This window comes from Parasteatoda tepidariorum, chromosome 3 (genome assembly GCF_043381705.1).
Source record: "Parasteatoda tepidariorum isolate YZ-2023 chromosome 3, CAS_Ptep_4.0, whole genome shotgun sequence".
In the NCBI taxonomy this organism is placed as follows: Eukaryota; Metazoa; Arthropoda; class Arachnida; order Araneae; family Theridiidae; genus Parasteatoda; species Parasteatoda tepidariorum.
In genome coordinates this window covers 3,061,027-3,081,227 of record NC_092206.1, presented here as the reverse complement: position 1 = coordinate 3,081,227, position 20,201 = coordinate 3,061,027, and the positions used below count along the sequence as shown (strand labels likewise).

Genomic DNA, 20,201 nt, shown 5'->3' with positions numbered 1-20,201 from the left:
ATCTATGACAAAAGTAATTTCAACTATTCTGAAAAAAATTCAGGTTCATCTTGAATTTCTGTGACAGTTACTGCGATTCTTGCAATCAACTCCTCAGAAATATCACATGCCAATGCAGAAAACCCTGCATTACTATGTGATTACAAGTCACCAGGATTAACCCTAACCTTATTAGAAGTTTTGAAACGTTTAACAGAGACATGACAAATGAAGTACCTGATTAGGAACTTCATTTGCCTGAAAAATATAATTAGCAAAGAACATATTTCCACCTTAGTCAAGTCAGCTTTTCTTGATGCCCTGGAATCTTGTTTTATCAATATGAATGCAGATGATTCCCTTGTTATGCCATTAGTTCCTTACGACCTCTACATAGCAAGTGGAAATGCATTTTACCCTGATTTGACCATCTGGGCCTCTGAGGTTTTTTTCTTCTCTCTCGTCTATTGTGGTTTTCCTAGTTTTGTTTCTCACCTTTATTTTTCAAATGCAACTTTACATTTTTTATTTAAAATCACTTTTGTTTCTTCTCATTCACATGTATCAAGTCTTGAAAATGTGCCCATATTTTTGAGGTGCTTGGAACATGTTGACTGTTATTTATATTTTTGAAGGGAAAGAAGTTTCTAATCAGGTAATATCTTTCCACTTCAGTTTCTAGGGTTTATTTAATGATAAAGGTTACAAATTTGGATGAGAGGTGGGGCACATCTTGAGAATTAGAAATTGCACAGCAATTCATCTCCGAAAATGTTATCATACATATCAAGGAGCACCTCCCCATCTCTTGCAGTTCATACACATGGATGAAATGGTACTTTTATATTACTAAATTGTCTTAATTTTATATCAGTTAATAATTTTTTACTCATCAACATCAAAAATAGCTCTTAAATAGGCCTGAAAATAGTTTTTTTTTTTCATTACACTTTAATGATTTGGTAATTAATTGAGTTTGCTATTGGCAATCAAAATGAGCTACAGGCTGAAGTACAGCAGAACAATCTACCTAAGGCAACAATGCGCATGCTTTCACAATTAGCGCGTGGAGAGTCATAGAAAAAGGAAGTACATACGTCAGTTTCTGACTTGATTTTCAAATAGATTAAAATCTTTTAAGTTAGGAAACTACATGGAATTAAAAACTACATTAAACATAGTCCTAAAAGAAAGCGATATGGAAATTTAAAACATTATTTTTAACAATTAAATATGAAAGATGCTAAGAAACATCGAAGTAGATTCCTATACAACTGAAAAGAGGAAAGAGCTAAAGTCTTGGAACCGGTTTTCTCCCTAGATGGCGTATTCGAGCATTGCCTACAACATTTCTAGTTTTTGTGATTCTCCTTGGTATTGATTCTCATAAATTAATATACAGAAACAACAAAACAGAAGCTTTGCAATAGAAAAACAATTTTATAAAATTTAAATAGCATGTACAATTAGCTAATAAACAATAATACTATATTCAATGTATATCAATTTTCTTTCTTAGTTTTACGAGCATACAATGCATCTTGTTCCATAAGTCTTATATGCCTCCTCTTCAATGGTGCCCTAAAAGTAAGAGAAAAGAGAAGTTACATAATAGTAATAGAAAAGATATAAAAATCAATATAAATAATATTTTACTTTCCTTAGATTGGTGAATTAACACACTGCAAAATAAAACAACTTATATTTACCAAAATCTGCAAGAGAGTGAACTTTTTTTTTATCCTATTAATGCAGAATGAAATAATTTGAAAAAACTTAAAACCTTGTTCACAAATACAATATATTTTTGTCTGTGGCATATGTCACATGAACACTTAGCGTAATGTAATAATTTATTCTTAATTATATCTAATCTTTCAATTTTCTTAAATATTTACAGGGTATCTGCTAAATTTTAGATTTTCAAATTCATGACTTTTCAGGATTTCCCATGACTAATTCCAAGAATTTTTCATGACTTAAGAAAGCACAACAATAAATTTAAAGTATTATAACAACATTCATTGAAATGATAGGAGTAACCAAAAATTGTAATACTCTGCATCTTCACATTTATAGATTTTATATTTAAGAAGCAGAATAAAGAAAGAGTTGAAACAATAAAATAGCTAGTAAAATTACAATAGCAAATTATTATTTTTTCTTTTTTTCTGCAGAATTACATTTTAAAGATACTGTTCATCGGAAAAGAAAGAAATATTCCTGATTTTTCTGTTCTCAATTCGGAATAAAAAAATTCGCCAATGACTGGCTAGCTTCAGCTAAAATTTTAAATTGATAAAATAAAATAATAATAACAAAAATTCTGAAATCACAGAAGTTTAAAAGATAATTCACTCCAGAAATTATATTTTTTCTTTCATTTTTTTAAAGAACATGATGAAAACATTTTATATTTTAATCAAATATGACTGTGAGTGGGAATTTTGTTACAAATTGAGATATTCAGAACACCATGAAATTAGGGGGTTAATTCCATTTTAAAAATGAGATTTTTCATGATTTTTTTAAAAAAATAATTAAAATCATGACATTTTATGACAAATTTTGTTCAATACAGAAATCCATGACTTTTCAGGTGCATTTATTTTTATACCTTGCATTTATTTCCCTTTTTTTTAAATAGCAGTTTAAATTAATTTTAACTTTCTGTTCGCCCTCTCCTCGATGGTCAAGACGATCATTGCACTTCTTGTGGGGAGATATACCCCTCTATCCTGCCTTTCTTTTTTCTTCATTTATTTTTTGAAGGGGGGTTCACTTAACCAATTTTTTTCATCTAATTTTCTAACTCTACCTTCTTTAAATTTAATTGGCTAAAGCTTTTATGTTTCTACACCAGTTAAAGAATTTTTTTAAGATGCATTAACACGTCAACATTCTCTCTGGTGCATGCTTGCTTGATGACACCAACGGGTGTACACTCTGCCTCTTTTTCTCAGATGCAGACTTACGTCTCTCGGATTTCATTTTTTACATCCTTTTTTTCTTCTTAGCCTTTAATTTTAAGTAAATCTACAGACCGTAATCAATTTTTGTAAATTAAATATCTACATTTATACCTCTAAGTTTCTTTAACATTAAAGACCCTCTCAAGTTTAAGCTTTCTTTCTACATTCTTTTTTTCAACAGTTAAATTTTTCGTTTGCCTATATTTTATTTTTATGCATAATGCCTTCTTTTTTAATTCTCTTGTCACTCATTTCTATTAAAGGCCTTTCTTGTGTTACAAAATGCGTCAAAAGATATTTTTTTTACTAAATAATATGCTAGTTTGTTCATAATTAAATGTTGTGGTGAAGTTAAAGAAATGTGTGAATTCATTTGTCTCCTTTTGGTGACCTTTTGGTATTTCTTTTATTTCTCCAGTATGTGGTGAGAAATTATAATTATTGTTATGAGTAATTGTTTAATTTCTCTTAAGAAAAACATCTCTAAATTGTGCTAAATGATATATTTATATTTGGTTATAGCATGTCATAATCTTATTATTTATCTTTTAATCTTTGATTAGGTTCATTTTAGTTTTCACCCTTATTCCAAATTTGGTGATACCAATTTCTCCAATCTGTTCAAACCTCACACTCTGTGACCTTTTGAACCTATTGGGTTATTGTAATACCCCGATAGCGCTGTACTACCACTTTCCTCAATGATCACATTCCACCTAATTTAATTACTTTCACTGCAGGGTTTGTGCCGCGAGCAGGGGTATTATTTAGGCCGTCGACTTTTCTTTTATGAACAAATTTTGGCACACACTTTAGAATATTTCTCATCATTTTAACACTTATCTTCTTTAGTTTTGTTTTCAAAGTGACATATTTTCCAATCAAGTTTATTGAAAAGTACTTACTAACTAAAAATAACAAGAGTTTCCCTAAAACACACCTGGCAACAACAAAGCACATAGTGCTTGTTGTTACTGATGTTAATATATAATGAATGCAAAATACCTTCAACCTCCTACGTAGCACATATAATTGGGTACTCGCAATTCAAGAAGAAGAAAATCTCCCTTATCCACACATATGACATCAGCACCAGCTATTATTTATCAGCAAAATGGCGCATTGAAGTTGAGCTAAGTTTCGTTACTTTAGTTAAAATGTTGTTTAACGATAAATTGATGAAATGCAGAGCCGCATCGCACCTCAAATTTGTTGAAATATAATTCTTTCTTGTCAACTTCTTTTACATAACTTAGATTTATTATTTGTTGATGTATTATATTGTAAAGAGGATGTACTTTTGTTTAGCATACCTGGCAACTTCGATGCATAATTAGTTTGTTCATGCTCCGCGTGGCTTCATGCCTGTTTTTGTGTTAGGTAGTTGAAATCTCGAGAAAGAATCTTTGCAAAAGAATTTAGAACGCACCACTTATGAGAATTGTAACTTGTTGAGCTTGGCTTACTCAAAATAGAATGGAAAAAACAGTTGCTAACATAAACAAATGCCGTATTTCAACAACCAATCAGGATTGAGATACCCACACTATATCACTTGCGGGTATCCCATTGAACCAGACAAGGCAAGGTCATTGTCATGTGGATAGCAATTTTAAAAAAATAATAACTGTCAAATTCATTAGCAAAAGGAATGTAAGGCATAAAATGTGAGTTGGTCTAAATTATAAAAAAATATTAAGTTCAATGTATAAAAAATCATCCACAAAATTTTTAAAAGAGGCTTCCTGTTTAAAACCTTTCACTTCCTTGCATTTGAATAAAGTTTGAGTATTTTATTGCTTTGATTATTAAAACTTCAGAAATTGTTGAACATACAACACGCATAGCAAGGCATTATCTCTAAGTATTCAGTGATTCCACTAGACTTTCTAAATTGTGGGTCCTTAGAACTCAGAGCACTTACTAAAACTATTAATTAGTGTATTTTTAGCGAAAATAATTAGTGTATTTTTTCCCTATAAAATATGAGAATATCGCCCATAATATTAGAATAAAAATACATTACATATTCATTTAAAAAATTACATAAAATCTTATTTAATCCAAATAGCTTTTTCTTTTGTCAACACAATGCTTACGTTTCCTTAAATTAGTAATATTTGTTATCATTAAATGTATCTTGCAGAAAAATATTTGTGCTAGAGAAGTTTGTCCCAGAAAACCCCAAAAAATTCTGCAATAGAGGTCAAGAGCATGCATGCAAACACATAAGAAATTAAGTCAATGGTTCCAAGCAATAGGTCAATCTATTCAATGGTTCATAAATCAACATAGTCTGACAGTTATAGCAGTTGACATGGTTTATGTTATTGAATAATTTATGACAAGGCACACAATGAAACAGACATGGTAATTCTTCATACACAGTTTTTAAGTAAACCCATAGCTGCCAACATGGATAGGAAAAAAATCCAGTAGATATTGCAAAATAATATACTCTTCATGATAATTGTTGCATAAAGTACTAAATATTTTACACAAAGGGAATTTCATAGTCATCAAAATAGAAAAACGGCAATATTTTCCAGTTATGATTGACAGTAAACATACTTGAAATGTTATGAATTATGTTTACTCATAATTTCAAATAGTAATAGGCATTCAATTTATCAAAGACAGTTAAAAGATTTTTATTAATGAATTTAAATAGAGAATACTGAATAAAATTAAACGGAAAATTTTCGAACAAAAAAAAGTTTTGAACTGATTTTAACAAATGAGGTTCGCTTCATTATGTATCAGTAATACTTATTTAAATATTCAAGCATGCATAAAAAAAACATAACAAAAAGTTATAATATTTATAAAAATAGATTTGTACTCACTTGATTTTTAATTTATCGTACTTCATGTTTACAGCATTCAAGCTGAAATAAAATAAACCCATTTAGTATATAGAGTAAAAACACAATCAAGAATATATAAGGGTGCATAGCCGCATTTTTCAAAAAATAAGCACATTTTAAGTAATTTTTTAAGAACTCAAAAAAAATTTTTTAAGCACTTTATACATTAAAAAAAAAGAGAAAATAATTTTCAAAGACTTTACATAGTCGTGATAAAACAAATAGTTTCTGACAAACTCTTTTCTTGATTATATTCGTCATTAACTATAACTATTTAATGAAAAATAATTTATTGATAAGATTAACACAGAATATAGATGGAACTTCAAAATTTCCTTATGTAAGGTGCAGTGAAGCGGAATTCTGAGCATCTACAAGTTCATTAGTGAAAATGACCAGTCCCGTTCAGAAAGCATTCTGTGCGTTAGAAATTAACAAGTGTCATTCCTTATCACAGTACAGAAAAAATTTCATTAGCGTTACAATCAAGAACCACTAAATGAGAACAACATACACAGATGGCATAGGATGTTTGAAGTAATGGGATGTTTGTACAAGAGGAAAAGTAGCAGAAGGCCACTTGTTTCAGCGGAAAACGTTGACGTATGGTGTGAAATGGACTACCGTCTAGATGTTGTCCGTGCAGCCAAGGGAAGTAATAGAAAATCTGTGATGCATCTATAAAGAATTTTGAAGTTCTTTCTACATTCTGCGTAAATTTTATTGATAATTTTTTTTTCAAAATAGTTATAGCTATTTGTAATCGCTATCGTCATTTTGAAGCAAACTAAAGCCGAAATCTTAAAAGCAAATAGAATTTATGTATGAACTTGGGAGCATAGCCTTTTTCTCATATGAACTTTAATTAACTGTATAATATATTTACAAGAATTGGAAAAAGTACTTTCAATTCTAATACATTAAAATAGTAATACACTATCTTTGATGTCATTGGAAAAAATATCTAACACTACAGAAAACCTGTTGCAGAATTCCTATCAGAGCGGCACCAATAATACATATTTCCAAAATTAATTAAGCGCCATCTGTGTATGGAGATTTTCTACGATTGCCCAAAACAAATTTTCCTCAACTCTTTCACCATTAACTTTGGTTTGCAGGACTTAGCTTATTTTTTATTTCAATTATACTTATCATCAATATAAATTAAGCATCGGTATCAATAATAATATGGCAATTCTTAATGGTGCCCCAAAACAAATATCTTCATTATCATCATTTTTTTTCATTAACTTTGCTTTTCAGTACAAAAGCTATTTTTGTTTTATATATATATATTTCAATTAACCTTGTCATCAATAATAGCATGGCAATTTTTTACGGTTCCTCTAGTGCCTCAAGTACCTTTACTATTAATTACTTTTATAGAAACAAGTTTTAAAAGAATTACAATAAACAAGATAAACATGTGATATCAGATAACTTAAGAAAAACTAATTTTGTGACATAGTCCATGCATGCTGCATGTTAATGTTGTTCAATGAATTTATCTGACATAACACCAAACAAAATTAAAATAATAAAGGACATGAAATAAACTCTTTTTTTGATCAAATAAAGTTATAAGCTAGCAAATATCACTGACGTTGTCTTTAAAATAATTAAAAAATACAATGGTCTACAATTAAAATTAAAATTTGGCAAATGCTTAACCAATCAGAAAATTCCATTTAGTTGTTAACCATCTTGCTCAAATAGTTTGGTGTTGAATGATCTTATGTGACCCTTCCCGTGCTTCAAACTATCTGTATGCCTAATTTTATTACTTTTCGTCAGATTGTTTCGGAGTCTTTAAAGGACACACAAATAGATGTTCATTTATAAATAGATAGATGACTATAAATTGTGTTTCTAAAGAGAGAGCTTTAAAAACTTGATAAAAACTGCAAAATATTAAACTTAGAGAAAGAAACTTTAATTAATTGATCACTAGCAAATGAATGCAAATAATTAAAAATTCTAAAAAAAAAAATTTAAAAAAAAAGGAATTTTACCTTGAACAATTTGAAAAGTTAGGAATTAAAGTATTAGTGGTCACATCAAAAATTTCCTCTTTATCTGCATTTGCTCCTGCCTACAAAAGACGAAGCAATTATTATTTACATATTCAAGATAAGCATATATTAGGAATGAACAAAAAAAAGTATATTTAGTTTGACAGTAAGGGAGTTACGTTTATTTTTCTGCGACAAAAATGATAAATTTTTCAGCTCCTTTAGTTTCATTGACACAATGACATAAAACTGCTTTGTTTGAATGTACCTTAAAAATATTGATGATTTCGTAAAAAATGTTTTCAGCGAGATGTGTTAAGATGTGCAGCGGTGATTGTGAGCCCAATTCAAAATTTCAGAAAATTTCTTGAGTTTAAAAAAAAAAATTTACAAGGTTTTTTTTATCCTTTCTTTCAATATTTCTTAGTTTACTTAAAATATATTTAAAATTTTACACATACCTATACCATTTACACATACCTATGATAACCTGGAGAAGTAATTAAAATTTACAAATATGTCTTTCTCTTTTGAGTTTATGATTATAACAACTATTTACTGATAAAAAATGAATATTAATCATGAATATAAGCTTATAAAGTATCTCTCTGGCTCTCAAGCAAAGCAAATAAAATAAACTGTGTTTTTAAGTTCCACCTTTGAAAATTTGTTTTCTGGAAACTTCTGTGATCAATGATTTTTTTAAACTTCTGGACCTTCGATCTCCGGATCACTGTTAGCGAAAAATTAGGAAATCCGGATTTTGGTGAAATGTTGATAAGAAGTTGGTTTTCAACTGCTTAAATATACTTTAGTGTTCTGAATTTTTCTTGTTTACTCACACTTAAATCAAGTTCAATTTTTTAAACTTTTACATAAGACAAGAAAATGGATGGAGAGAAAAAATTACTATTATAGTTTTTTTATCATTATTATTATTACAACTTTTAAAGTTTTGTATTTTGTTTTTGATTAATTTAAAAGAAAAAATAATAATGTAAACAATAACAAAAACTAATTCTTTTTCATAGAACAAAAATAATCTTCAACAGAAGTAAAAAGGAAAAAACATTTACTTTAAAAATTCTTTAATCAAAATTTACTATTTGCATTTATTTGATAATTGGCAATTTTGAGGGAAAAAAACATTTAGAGATTTTTTTTCAAGTAGAACAATTATTACATTTTAAATGATAATGACTTGTATTTATTGTCTGAACTTTTCATGAAAAATTAAACATTAATTTATATCTACATAAAAAGTCATTTCTTATTACTGTATTGTCACTCCCAATTAAACAACAAATTGAATAACAGTGGCAATGGTAATAATCATTTACAAATTTTGTAAACCTATATCACTCATTACACATGCATGCAAAATAAAGTGCTTACTACTTCACCAGTTTACATTTAAAGTACATTACAAGAAGTAACTAATCAAATTATAATCAAAATATTTAAAAGTTCTAAAAAAGTATGAAAATTAAACTTTATTGAACTCTTAAATTTTTCCATATATTTATTACTTGTTTATTATCTTTTGTTTATTATCTTTTATTTATTTTTGTAAAATCTTTTCAACTTTGTAGAGATTGATTTCTAGAATTGTTAATTCATTGCCATTTAGTCATAGTATTTTTTAAAAGGTCAAATAATAAAATTAAGAAGGGCTGAAAATTAACAGTGGTGTTTGATCCAGGACAACTAAAATTTGATTTGGGCTGCCATGAAAAAAATTATCCATTGTTGCCCAGACAAACGACAACGAGAAAATGCTGTTTCGGTTTTCTTGATTTCCATTTTATTTTTAAACTGCTATTTTGTTCTAAAATAGTTTATTTTATCAGAATTGTAAACATCAAACTTTTCTATATTTCAACGCATAGGCATTCGACAATGTTGACTGGCTGAGCAACTGACATTCCTAAATTCCTATTTATTATTTACATTTTAGGTTTTATTTACACCTATTTGAGTGAACATGCGGTCTGCCATTATAGAGTAGTATAGCTGTAGCTAAATATTTTAAACATAGGGAATTTTAGGAATTTTTATAGCCATCAAAATAGAGAAACTGCAATATTTCCAGCTATGATTGTCATTAATTACACTTGGAATGTTAAGTTTACTCATAATTTTGAATATTAATAGGCATTTAATTCATCAAAGATAGTTAAAAGATTTTTTAAATTAATTTAAAAAGAGAGTTCTGAATAAAAATAAACAGAACATTTTGAACAAAAAAAGTAATGAACTGATTTCCATAAATGAGCTTTGCTTCATTATGTATTAGTAGTACTTATTCAAATATTCAAACAAGCAAGCAATACATAATCTGTACAAAAATTCTATTTCAATAGGGAATTTTTTTTTAGGTAACTTACTAAATTTTAGGGAATTTTCTAAAATGTACAAAAACCAGGAAAAATTTCATTAAACCAGGGGAAACTGGCAAAATGCAGTAGTCTACTGGAAAATCCAGTAGAATTGGCAGTTATGGAGTAGCGTTATTGAATGCTGTGACATATCAATTTAGTTTAATGATACCCACAAAAATTTACAATAGTGAAATTATAGAGGTGAAAAATGTCTTACTAACACTCAAAGTTTTTCTAAAATATATATCACAAGGGAAAAAATCATACTTTTATATCTATGCATTCTGAAGACAAAATTTATTTTAAGAAAATCAAATGCATAAAGGTAATAATTAATTTGTTTAACAACACTGTATATGTCTGGTGGACAATATATAGGTAAAGGGGGAGTTTTTACTGTCATGTGATTATTAATGTTATTTGTTGTATTTAAAAAAAAAGTATCTGTTTCGCTGCATTGTGTTATTTGGTCCGTACCTCAGCCCTACAGAAACACGCCACCTGAACTACTAAACACGTCATATTAATTCAAAAAAGGAATAATAAAACAATGCCTTACTCTTACAAACTTTTTCTTGGCATGTCTTAAAGAAGTCTGTGAATCATTTGTTTGAGACTTTTCACTTTTTATGCACACACCTTTCTAAGGGAGGAAAAAGTAAAATCTACAATTAAACATAAGCTATTTAAACATTTCTGATTGTCAACAATTGCTAAAAAGATCAGAAAAATGTACAAAATCTTTTAATAAAATTGAATTTAAAATTGAAACATGAATAAAATTTGAATTTCAAGGGTCAATCAAGAAAAAAATTATGACTATTTAGACTCTTCTTCACATAATTTTTATCTACTGGATGGTACAGTTCAAAGGAAAGTTCTGATCTCTAAAAATTATTCTTTTACCGCACTAAACCAATTTTTTGATTAATATTCAATTTTCTTTACATCCCTACAAATTAAAAAGTGATTGTCTTATTCTTAAAAATATGCCTTTGTAAATGAATTATTAAAAAAATTAATTTAAAAAAAGAAAAAATGAGATGCAGTTTTATTAACAATAAACTACAAGTAAATTAGTTCAAATAAATAATGAAAGTTGTAGTAAGTAAATAAATTGCATTGATAATACTAATAACAACAAAATCTTTAATTAATAAAGTTATAAGTAGTATATTGTCATTTCTTCTTCATAAAAGTATAAATTATTAAGAAATAGTTTTGTTAACATTATAGTTTGCAATAAGTTTATATAATACCTATTGTAAACTTTATATTTTATATATTTAATTATTATTACAATTTTAAAACAGAATTCTTGAAAAATTTTTGTGCAATTCATAGTTTTTCCTAAAATTACTTGTGTATGCTCACCAAATTTACTATTGTTAATTATTATTTGTTTACATTGTTGATCTTTAGACAACACATAGAAAATACACTACTTATAAAAAATATAAATACATAACTTTTAAGAGAGCAATGTAACAGTTACAGGGTGCATAGCCAAATTATTTAACAAAACCAAATTATTCACCTTTTAAGCACTTTTCAAGCACTCAAAAAGTATTTTTAAGCACTTTAAAAAAATATCTTAATTGGGCAGGGTTGACAAGTTTTTGGCAATTAACAGTTTCATCCGATTTTAACCCTCATGCCGAAAAAAAAACCTTTTAACATAGTTTTTGACAATTGTTAAAAACACAAAATTCTGGCATAAGGATAATTATTAGCTATTATAAATATGAAGCATATTTAAATTAACATAGAGTTAAAATTACAAGTTTTCCATCAATTATGCTTTTGAATTATTTTAAAATAAAACTTTCTATTTTTAAAATTACTGTCAAAAACCCAAATTTTGAAGTATAAAATAATAAATAAATATGAATAAAAATTTGTCAAATTGCAATTCATCCAATAACTAAATTTGTTTAATTATTGAAAATATAACAACAAAAAACAATTATCTTATAAAAAAACACTTAACAGTTATCTTATTCTTTACATGCAAAATCAGATTTCATTTACTTCCATTTTAACTTTTCTTTTTTCCAAAGCAAGAGATAACAAAAAAAAAAAAAATAGTTTTGAAGCCATCAGTACTCCAAGTTCATTTATCAGTCATGTATAAATAAGACAGAAATTTGAAACTGTTCTTTTGTTAAGTTGAAAGTTTTGTTAAGTTGGAAGTTCTTTTGTTAAGTTGAAGATGCTCAGCTGTATAGAAAAGAATGTTGACCTTCTAAACTATTATATTAAAATAAAATAACCCGTAATTGGAAATTTATTCTAATAACAGTACTAAATATTGAGGTTAACTAAACTAAACCCTTTATATTGATTTAAAAAATTAACTCATTTAAACAAACATTTATATTTTTTGTAAATTATAATTAATTTACTTATTAGGGAATACATTATACTCATGACTTATTGGAAATATTCATGTACATATAAACTTCACAGTCCCTCAGAACAAAGTATTTTTTTCCTTCCAAATTTAGACAAAAATTTTAACTTTTTTCTTTCTTTTCCACTTAACAGGTGTGATTGTGAGCCCAACACAAAAATCCTGAAAATGTCTTGAGTAAAATTATTAATGACGCAATAATTAATGTGCTTATAAATTTAAATCAGTGATAACATGAAACTCTAAATAAATTATATGCAGCATAATTTAAATGAATAATTATGTATAAGTTTACTTTTATCTCTAATCACAATTATTATGCTACCAAAAAAAAAAATTTCCAAATAAAAGAGATGCCAAGTAAATCAGTGATAACATGAAATTCTAAATAAATTATATGCAACATAATTTAAATGAATAATTATGTATAAGTTTACTTTTATCTCTAATCACAATTATTATGCTACCAAAAAAAAAAAAATTTCCAAATAAAAGAGATGACAAGTATAAATTCTAGTTCTAATATTTTTAAATAAAATATACAAGAATTTCAATACATAAATGTGATCGATGATTTCTTGCAACTTCTGAACCTTAGATGTCCGGAAACTTCCGGATCGCAGTAAGCGAAAAATTGGGGATTTTTCCGGAGCACAATCATCTTTGTTTTAATAAAATTAATTTTTTAAAAATAGTTTTGTAAAGTAAAGTTTATATAAGAAAAGAAATTTGTTTGATTTTGCACAATTCTTGAATAAATGAGCATAGGTTAAAAATTATAAGAAATCAAAATATATGGAAATAGTAGGAATTTTTTTAAATTAAAGATCTCTCTCATAAACTTTAGGAATTCAAACTAATAAATACACAAATTGACATTTAATGTTTTTTAACAACGAAAAATTACAAAGAGACACATTGAACAATAATAAATTGGAAATTAGTTAAATACTTATTAACTCTGCATTTTCGTTCATTAATAAAAAATTATCAGTAACATTTAAAAATATATCAAAAATAATTGTGTACATAATTTACAAATAAAGAATCTGAAAATGAATTTTACTTCAGTTTCTATAACTTTGATTCTTTTAGATGCGGCATTAAAAGCGTCACACCACCACATTGAAGTCCAAGCATCGAGACAATTGTGTCCTATCTGTAAATTTCAAGAATTTTATCAATACAATATTTTACTCTCAAACAAAAAATTAACAAAAAAATTATACAAAATCTTTCAATAAAAAATTTCAATATTTTAATCAAAAATAGTTTTTTTTAAATAATTTTAAGCAAATAATAATTTCAATTTTATTAAGCTAAAATAATTTTAAGCAAATAATTTAAAGAAGTGATGTAGAGGTAGTATAACAAAAATAGTTATAAGAAATAGGGAACTAAAATTTAATAGATTAATAAGGTAATCATCATTGCTATGCTCGAATTGTACAGCAAATATGGATTAGTTCCATTGTCTTCTGGATTGGGTTCAAAAGTATGCTTTTCAACTCTTGAACACTTGCGGGTATATCCCCCGAAATTTTTTTCTCATTTTCATGACAACCATCTAAAGCAAGCATTAAATCAGATATTGAAGGAAATGTGACATGGCGATTTGATATACGTTTTATCAACTTCGGAAGCTATTCAAATATGTTCTTTTATTACGAAGGGCCAGTGTTCCTGTTGGATACTGAAAAGTAATTAAACAAGAGAAGCTTTATAAAACCCATTTTAGTCATCACTGTTCAACGCTAAAAAAATCAAATTCACCAGAATCAAGAAAAATAAAGAATTACCTAGCCAGTTATTTAGTGTATAACGTTATTTTGATGATTCAAGAATTCCAAAATTCATTAAAAAATCCCATTGCAAATTTTACAATTTATGTAGCCATACTTTCTATAACCACCAATCTCATGCTTTGCCCATCTCATCACCTTTCTGACTTTGACTCATATGGAAAATCCCTTCTCACAGACAAAAGGACAATAAGCTAGAACAGAAAGAACGTCAAAAAAGCTACAAACAGTTAATAAAAATTTTTTTTTTTAAATAAATGAATAAAAAAGAAAAAGAGCGAGCTTGGTCAAAAATTATTTTTATCTGTTAGAAAAATGTTCAAAGGAGAATTTGTTTTACAAGGGTAAAATCCAGAATATTTTAATGTTATCCATATGGCAATTTCCACTGAGCAACAGTATGTAAATGATGTAGGAAAGAGTATAATGTACAAAATGAACATTGTAATACATAGACACATATATGGGAGAAATAATAACATGCATATAAAAATAAACATCATAAAATGAATAGAGATAATTTATTGTTGAATTTGAACTAACCCCTTGGTTATCTAACTTGATTGAAACTTTTATTGGCTTTGTTATTCCATTTCCATCTTTACCTAAACCTTTGCCTAAAAAAAGAGGAAAGATTAATAGTCAAATTGAAGAATGTAAATAAAACAAAATTTTGTTTAATGCCACAACTCAACTGAGTGTAAAATAGGACAAAACTTAATATAATTCTGATAATCACGAAATATTTTTTTAGTAAAAACTTAGTATACAGAAATTAAGAAATGCTTAGAATTAGGGATGTAACAAATACTAAACTATAAGTTTAACATTGCTGATTTTCTTTAAAATTATATTTAGGCAAATTAAGGTTGTGGTTTTTTTTTTTTAACACTTTTTACTTTAAAAAATAAGATTTTTTTTGTTGTTACGTCTGTGCTGTTATTCTGCTTCACCTTTAGTAGAAACATTTTAACTAAGAGTTTTTAATATTTTTTTTCTTTTATTGTCACTTTTTTCTTGTGAGGTAAGAAAAATAACCGGTAACATAGAAAATAGTGATTGTCCACATTAAACTTATATTTCTGAATTAAGAACAATTATTTTCCTGCTTCTATTTTTTATTAAGAATTTCATTATAACACAATGTTTCTGGTGAATATTATTTTTTATGGGTTATATTTTAACATTACATTTTTCTTTAAAACATTAAGAATTTTTGTTTTGTTTTCCATCTACCTATTTCATTTTTTATAAAGCATTGGTTTCAATAGACATTTTTATAATGACACAGCGATTTCTGTATACTGATCTGTAGCACAATTATCGCAATACAGTAAGACCTCGATTATCCGAGCCAATTGGGACCGCTAGTACCTCGGATATTGGATATCTCGGTTAATAGAAACCATGTATAAAAACCTTCCCTGCTTGCGAATTTAACTACTTTTAAACTAAAAGCAATAGAACGTTTTTTAAATGATAAAAATAAACATATATGAACTTATGTTTCACAGCTAAAAAGATTTAAAAAGGAGATCAACTGGTATTCAATAGGGTCACATGACCACTGTTAACACAGCATTCATAGATGTTGTCTTCTCAGTGTAATATTTCTTGAAAGTTGAGGGCTTTTGTGGGGAAGAAGTGCCTGTAATACGGACAACGAACTAAAATGTGTAGAATTTTTTCCAAGCTCATTTTGGAAAGGAGAAAAAAAATTAGACTTCGTTATTGCCTCGGTTAATCGAGATTTTACTGCTTGCAAATGTTTTTTTAAAAAAACATGTAGATGTTTGCCAGGGGGTGGCTATGAGTTATACTTTCTGAGTTGGTCCTTCTCTGTGAATTTTTCTAGTTTCTCGCGGGCCACTGCCCGGAAGTTTCCAAGAATTGCCACAGATCTTATTCAGCCACAGATCACATTACGGAAATCGCCCCCTCTAACTCATAACAACCTACAACATTTACATGCGTTTCTGAAGAACTACACCCTTTTTTAGCATTTTATGAATACGTCTTTTCTGTAAAATATTATTCTCAGTAATTAAGTTTTGTTTCAAGAATTATGAGGATATATTTTTTTTTCTATTTTTCAACCTCAGTTTGTTTTTTTATTTTTAAATAGCTGTTAGTCAAATTTGAATTTATTTTAAATAGTTCTGATTCTTAATAATCGCCTCTGGATGAATATTATGATCCTAGTATACTTCTATATAAATTATGAAATGCATAAAAGTTTTATCGGTCCATTAAAATAATTTTTTTTTAAAAAAATGGCAATACATCACCTTCTGACCATCCATATTTTTCGAGCTGTTTACGTGCAAAATTACTAACATTACAGGAATTTTCTAACTTTAAATTCATAGTTTTTAAGAGTTTATGAAGACGTCCAATCTGCTTAAATATTGAATAAATTAACAATATAGATTATGCGTTATATTTAATTAAACTTATACAACGTTCTTCAAAGCATTTACAATGTTATTCTAAGTTTAATTTAACTAAAAACAATAACAACAACAAAGCTTCCGAAAGACAAATATTTAGGTGCTGTAGTTCGATTGTAGAAGAATGCGACGAGCTTTTTGCATTAGCTTATAGCTTTGTATTTCCATTAATGGAGTTTAGAATTAAGGTTAAATAGATAACCGGGGGTTGGAGTAATAAGTCAGAAGCGGTTTGTGGCTTGGAAGAAATTGTTGAGGGATTCGAGTTTAGTCCGAGGATTAAAAGCACAATATCGGCATATATGTTGGATTCAGAAGCAATAAGAACTGGTAAAGTTCCTTTCGAACGTTCAGGAGTAAGGGACATTCCAGGAGGAAGTCATCACTTCTGTTGATAGCCCCGCAATACGAGCAGTGTGCGTTTTATATAAATTTATGTCCCGCAGTGGACTGATCGTTAAGACACGGTTCTCAGCAGATCACCGAAGTCAAGCATCACTGGCTACGGTCAGTGTGCGGGTGGGTGACCACTTGGATCAGTCTGCGTAGGGACCGAGGGTGTGCGGTATTGGTCCTCGTTAAACTGTGCTACCGTAAAGTGCTCGACTTCGCGCGCAGGTCGTCGGGCTACCGAAGCGGGGGTGCCATCCCCTCCGCAGAGGATCAAAATTGTGATGGCCTGTCTTCGGATCATCCTCCGGGATGTTTCCCAGACCGTCGCCAATAGCCCATTGTGCAGCCTAGTGCGACGTAAATTAACAACAACAACAACAACAGTATAAATTTACACTTGTGTAAAATCCATACTCTAATCTCCATGGTAAAATCACATTTGTCGGAAGAGATTTAGTTCTGAGCATGGCACATTTTTAAAATTATGAGCACCGAGAAGTTTAAAACGGTAGGCACTTCCCCGGTAGGCGAGTTCTCTGTACCCTGAACCACCATGACTCACTCGTTTATTTGCGCATATTCTTTTTGCAAATAGTTTGTATTTCTTAAACCGGTTTAAAAAAAACCTAGATAATTGACGTTCTTAAATACTATTCAAATCGTGTAAGGGACACAATTTTCAACCATTTTTTTTTTCTATTATTATTGTTATTAACACATGTGTCAACAATGAAATAGATTCGCATAGAACAGAGGAAAAAAGCGGGACATTCGTTAAGACTGCAAATTAAAGCAATGGATGAATTTGCAATTAAGGTATTGATTTATCCAGCCAAACGACTTTTTTATCGATTAGATAATTTAGATATATATAGGGGTATATGTTGAGGCACATTCTCTCTAGGAACAAAAACATAATTATTAGTTGTAATGACTCATCTCAAAATTATTAACAAATCTTCTGCTTAGGTTTTCATTTTGATTAGAGAATACGCCTATACGTAGGTCCACTTGGTCAGCTTCCAATCATTATATAATTTTCTGAATCGAATTTTGAAAAGAATATTCTGTAGATCATTTAAAAAAAAAGGGAAGTTTTAAACCCCTCCACGTTTAAATCGATCCACGTTGTTATCGCTGGGCATACTTAGTGTTACTCTTACACAGCACAAATTAAATTTATACATTTATGAATATCTACGAGGATCCTAAGACGCGTTGTTTTTACATCAGTTGGTTTTAAATTCTTCATTCACATTTAAATTATTTTTCCCGCTGCAATTACTTAGGGCAGTTCATTGATTCAAAATGTTAAGAAGCTATTTCAGCTCCCCTAATTCATCTATAAAAATTTTCATTGGTAGGTAGATAGGTTCGGCTCAAAGAGGCCAACTTTCGGTCCCAGTTTGAAAATTATAGCTTAATATTAAAGAAGTTCCTTCCGGTTAATTAACAAAATCTATTTTGGCCCATTATGTGCTCCCTAATTAATGTATAAAAATTATCTTTGGTACGATTGTTTGGTATATAAAACTCTAATTACTGGCAGAGTTTCAAAAATTATAAGTTAATATTAGAGGGAGTTACGGAGTGAGTCGTATGCGTAGCTCCGGAGTCAATATTTATTCCTTTTTTAGCTAATATTCACTCTATCCGAAAGAAAAATAATTATTTTTTATATATATAACACTTTATTCACGTTGAAATATCGAAAAATAAGTTTTAAAAAATAAAATAAAGTAGCTAGAAAAAAAAAACTAAAAATTAATCCGTTACCAGGACCGAAACCCTAACCACCGAGTCTACAAACTTCCTTATCATGGCGCTAACAACCATACCATGACTCACACGTTGCGTCCACGAATATATAGCTTAAAGAACTTTCTTCCGGTTAATTAACAAAATCTATTTTGGCCCATTATGTGCTCTCTAATTAGTCTATAAAAATTATCTCTGGTACGACTGCTTGGTATATAAAACTCTAATTTAAGGCAGAGTTTCAAAATTATAAGTTAATATTAAAGGGAGTTACGGAGTGAGTCGTGTGCATAGCTCCGGAGTCGAAGTTAATCCGTTTTTTTGCTAATATTTCCTACTTCCCAAAGAAGAAGAATTATTTTTATGAAGCGAACATTTATTCACGTTGAAATATCGAAAAATGAAATGTAAAAAATGATAAACAAGAAAGAAAAGAAAAAAAAATTAAAAATTAATGTCCGATCAGCACCGAACCCCTGACCACAGGGTCTACAAACTTCTTTACCCATGGCTCTAACAACCTCACCACGACACACACGTTGCTTCCACAAATATGTAGCTTAATGAAGTTCCTTCCGGTTAATTAACAAAATCTATTTTGGCCCATTATGTGTTCCCTAATTAGTGTATAAAAATTATCTTTGGTACGATTGTTTGGTATATAAAACTCTAATTACTGGCAGAGTTTGAAAATTATAAGTTAATATTAGAGGGAGTTACGGAGAGAGTCGTATGCGTAGCTCCGGAGTCGATATTTATTCCTTTTTTAGCTAATATTCACTCTATCCGAAAGAAAAATAATTATTTTTATATATATAACACTTTATTCACGTTGAAATATCGACAAATAAGTTTTAAAAAATAAAATAAAGTAGCTAGAAAAAAAAACTAAAAATTAATCCGTTTCCAGGACCGAACCCCTAACAACCAAATCTACAAATTTCTTTATCATGGCGCTATCAACCATACCACGACTCACACGTTGCTTCCACGAATATATAGCTTAAATAAAAAATATAAGGGAAAAAAAGAAAGAAAAAAATTTAAAAATTAGAAAAATTGACCTCTGCCGGGGTTCGAACCTGCACCCCTCCGCTTGAGGCGTAAGTCACTAGCACGCGGTCTTATCCGTTGAACCACTTTTATACGGGGATCGGGTTACTGCATAGAT

General features: G+C 28.7%; 1 protein-coding gene across 1 annotated transcript; it reads right to left on the bottom strand.

The window, feature by feature from the left end:
• Positions 1–1,399: 1,399 nt before the first annotated feature.
• On the bottom strand, positions 1,400–17,007 carry LOC107441323 (G patch domain-containing protein 4). The gene is made up of 7 exons (XM_016054538.3): positions 16,718–17,007; positions 14,973–15,046; positions 13,694–13,786; positions 10,774–10,857; positions 7,834–7,913; positions 5,798–5,839; positions 1,400–1,560 (listed from the first exon to the last, which is right to left on the bottom strand). The coding sequence occupies exons 1-7, from the start codon at positions 16,794–16,796 to the stop codon at positions 1,482–1,484; spliced, it is 531 nt and encodes a 176-aa protein (XP_015910024.1). The 5' UTR covers positions 16,797–17,007; the 3' UTR covers positions 1,400–1,481.
• Positions 17,008–20,201: the final 3,194 nt, after the last annotated feature.

What these genes read in the sequence shown, in the direction of transcription:
- LOC107441323 (XM_016054538.3), bottom strand. Translation starts at nt 16,796, where the DNA reads ATGAATTTAAAGTTAGAAAATTCCTGTAATGTTAGTAATTTTGCACGT. An exon ending in TCAAGTTAGATAACCAAGGG is followed by an intron (nt 13,787 to 14,972) that starts GTTAGTTCAAAT and finishes TGAAATTTACAG; the next exon opens with ATAGGACACAATTGTCTCGA. An exon ending in CCAAGAAAAAGTTTGTAAGA is followed by an intron (nt 7,914 to 10,773) that starts GTAAGGCATTGT and finishes CGTCTTTTGTAG; the next exon opens with GCAGGAGCAAATGCAGATAA.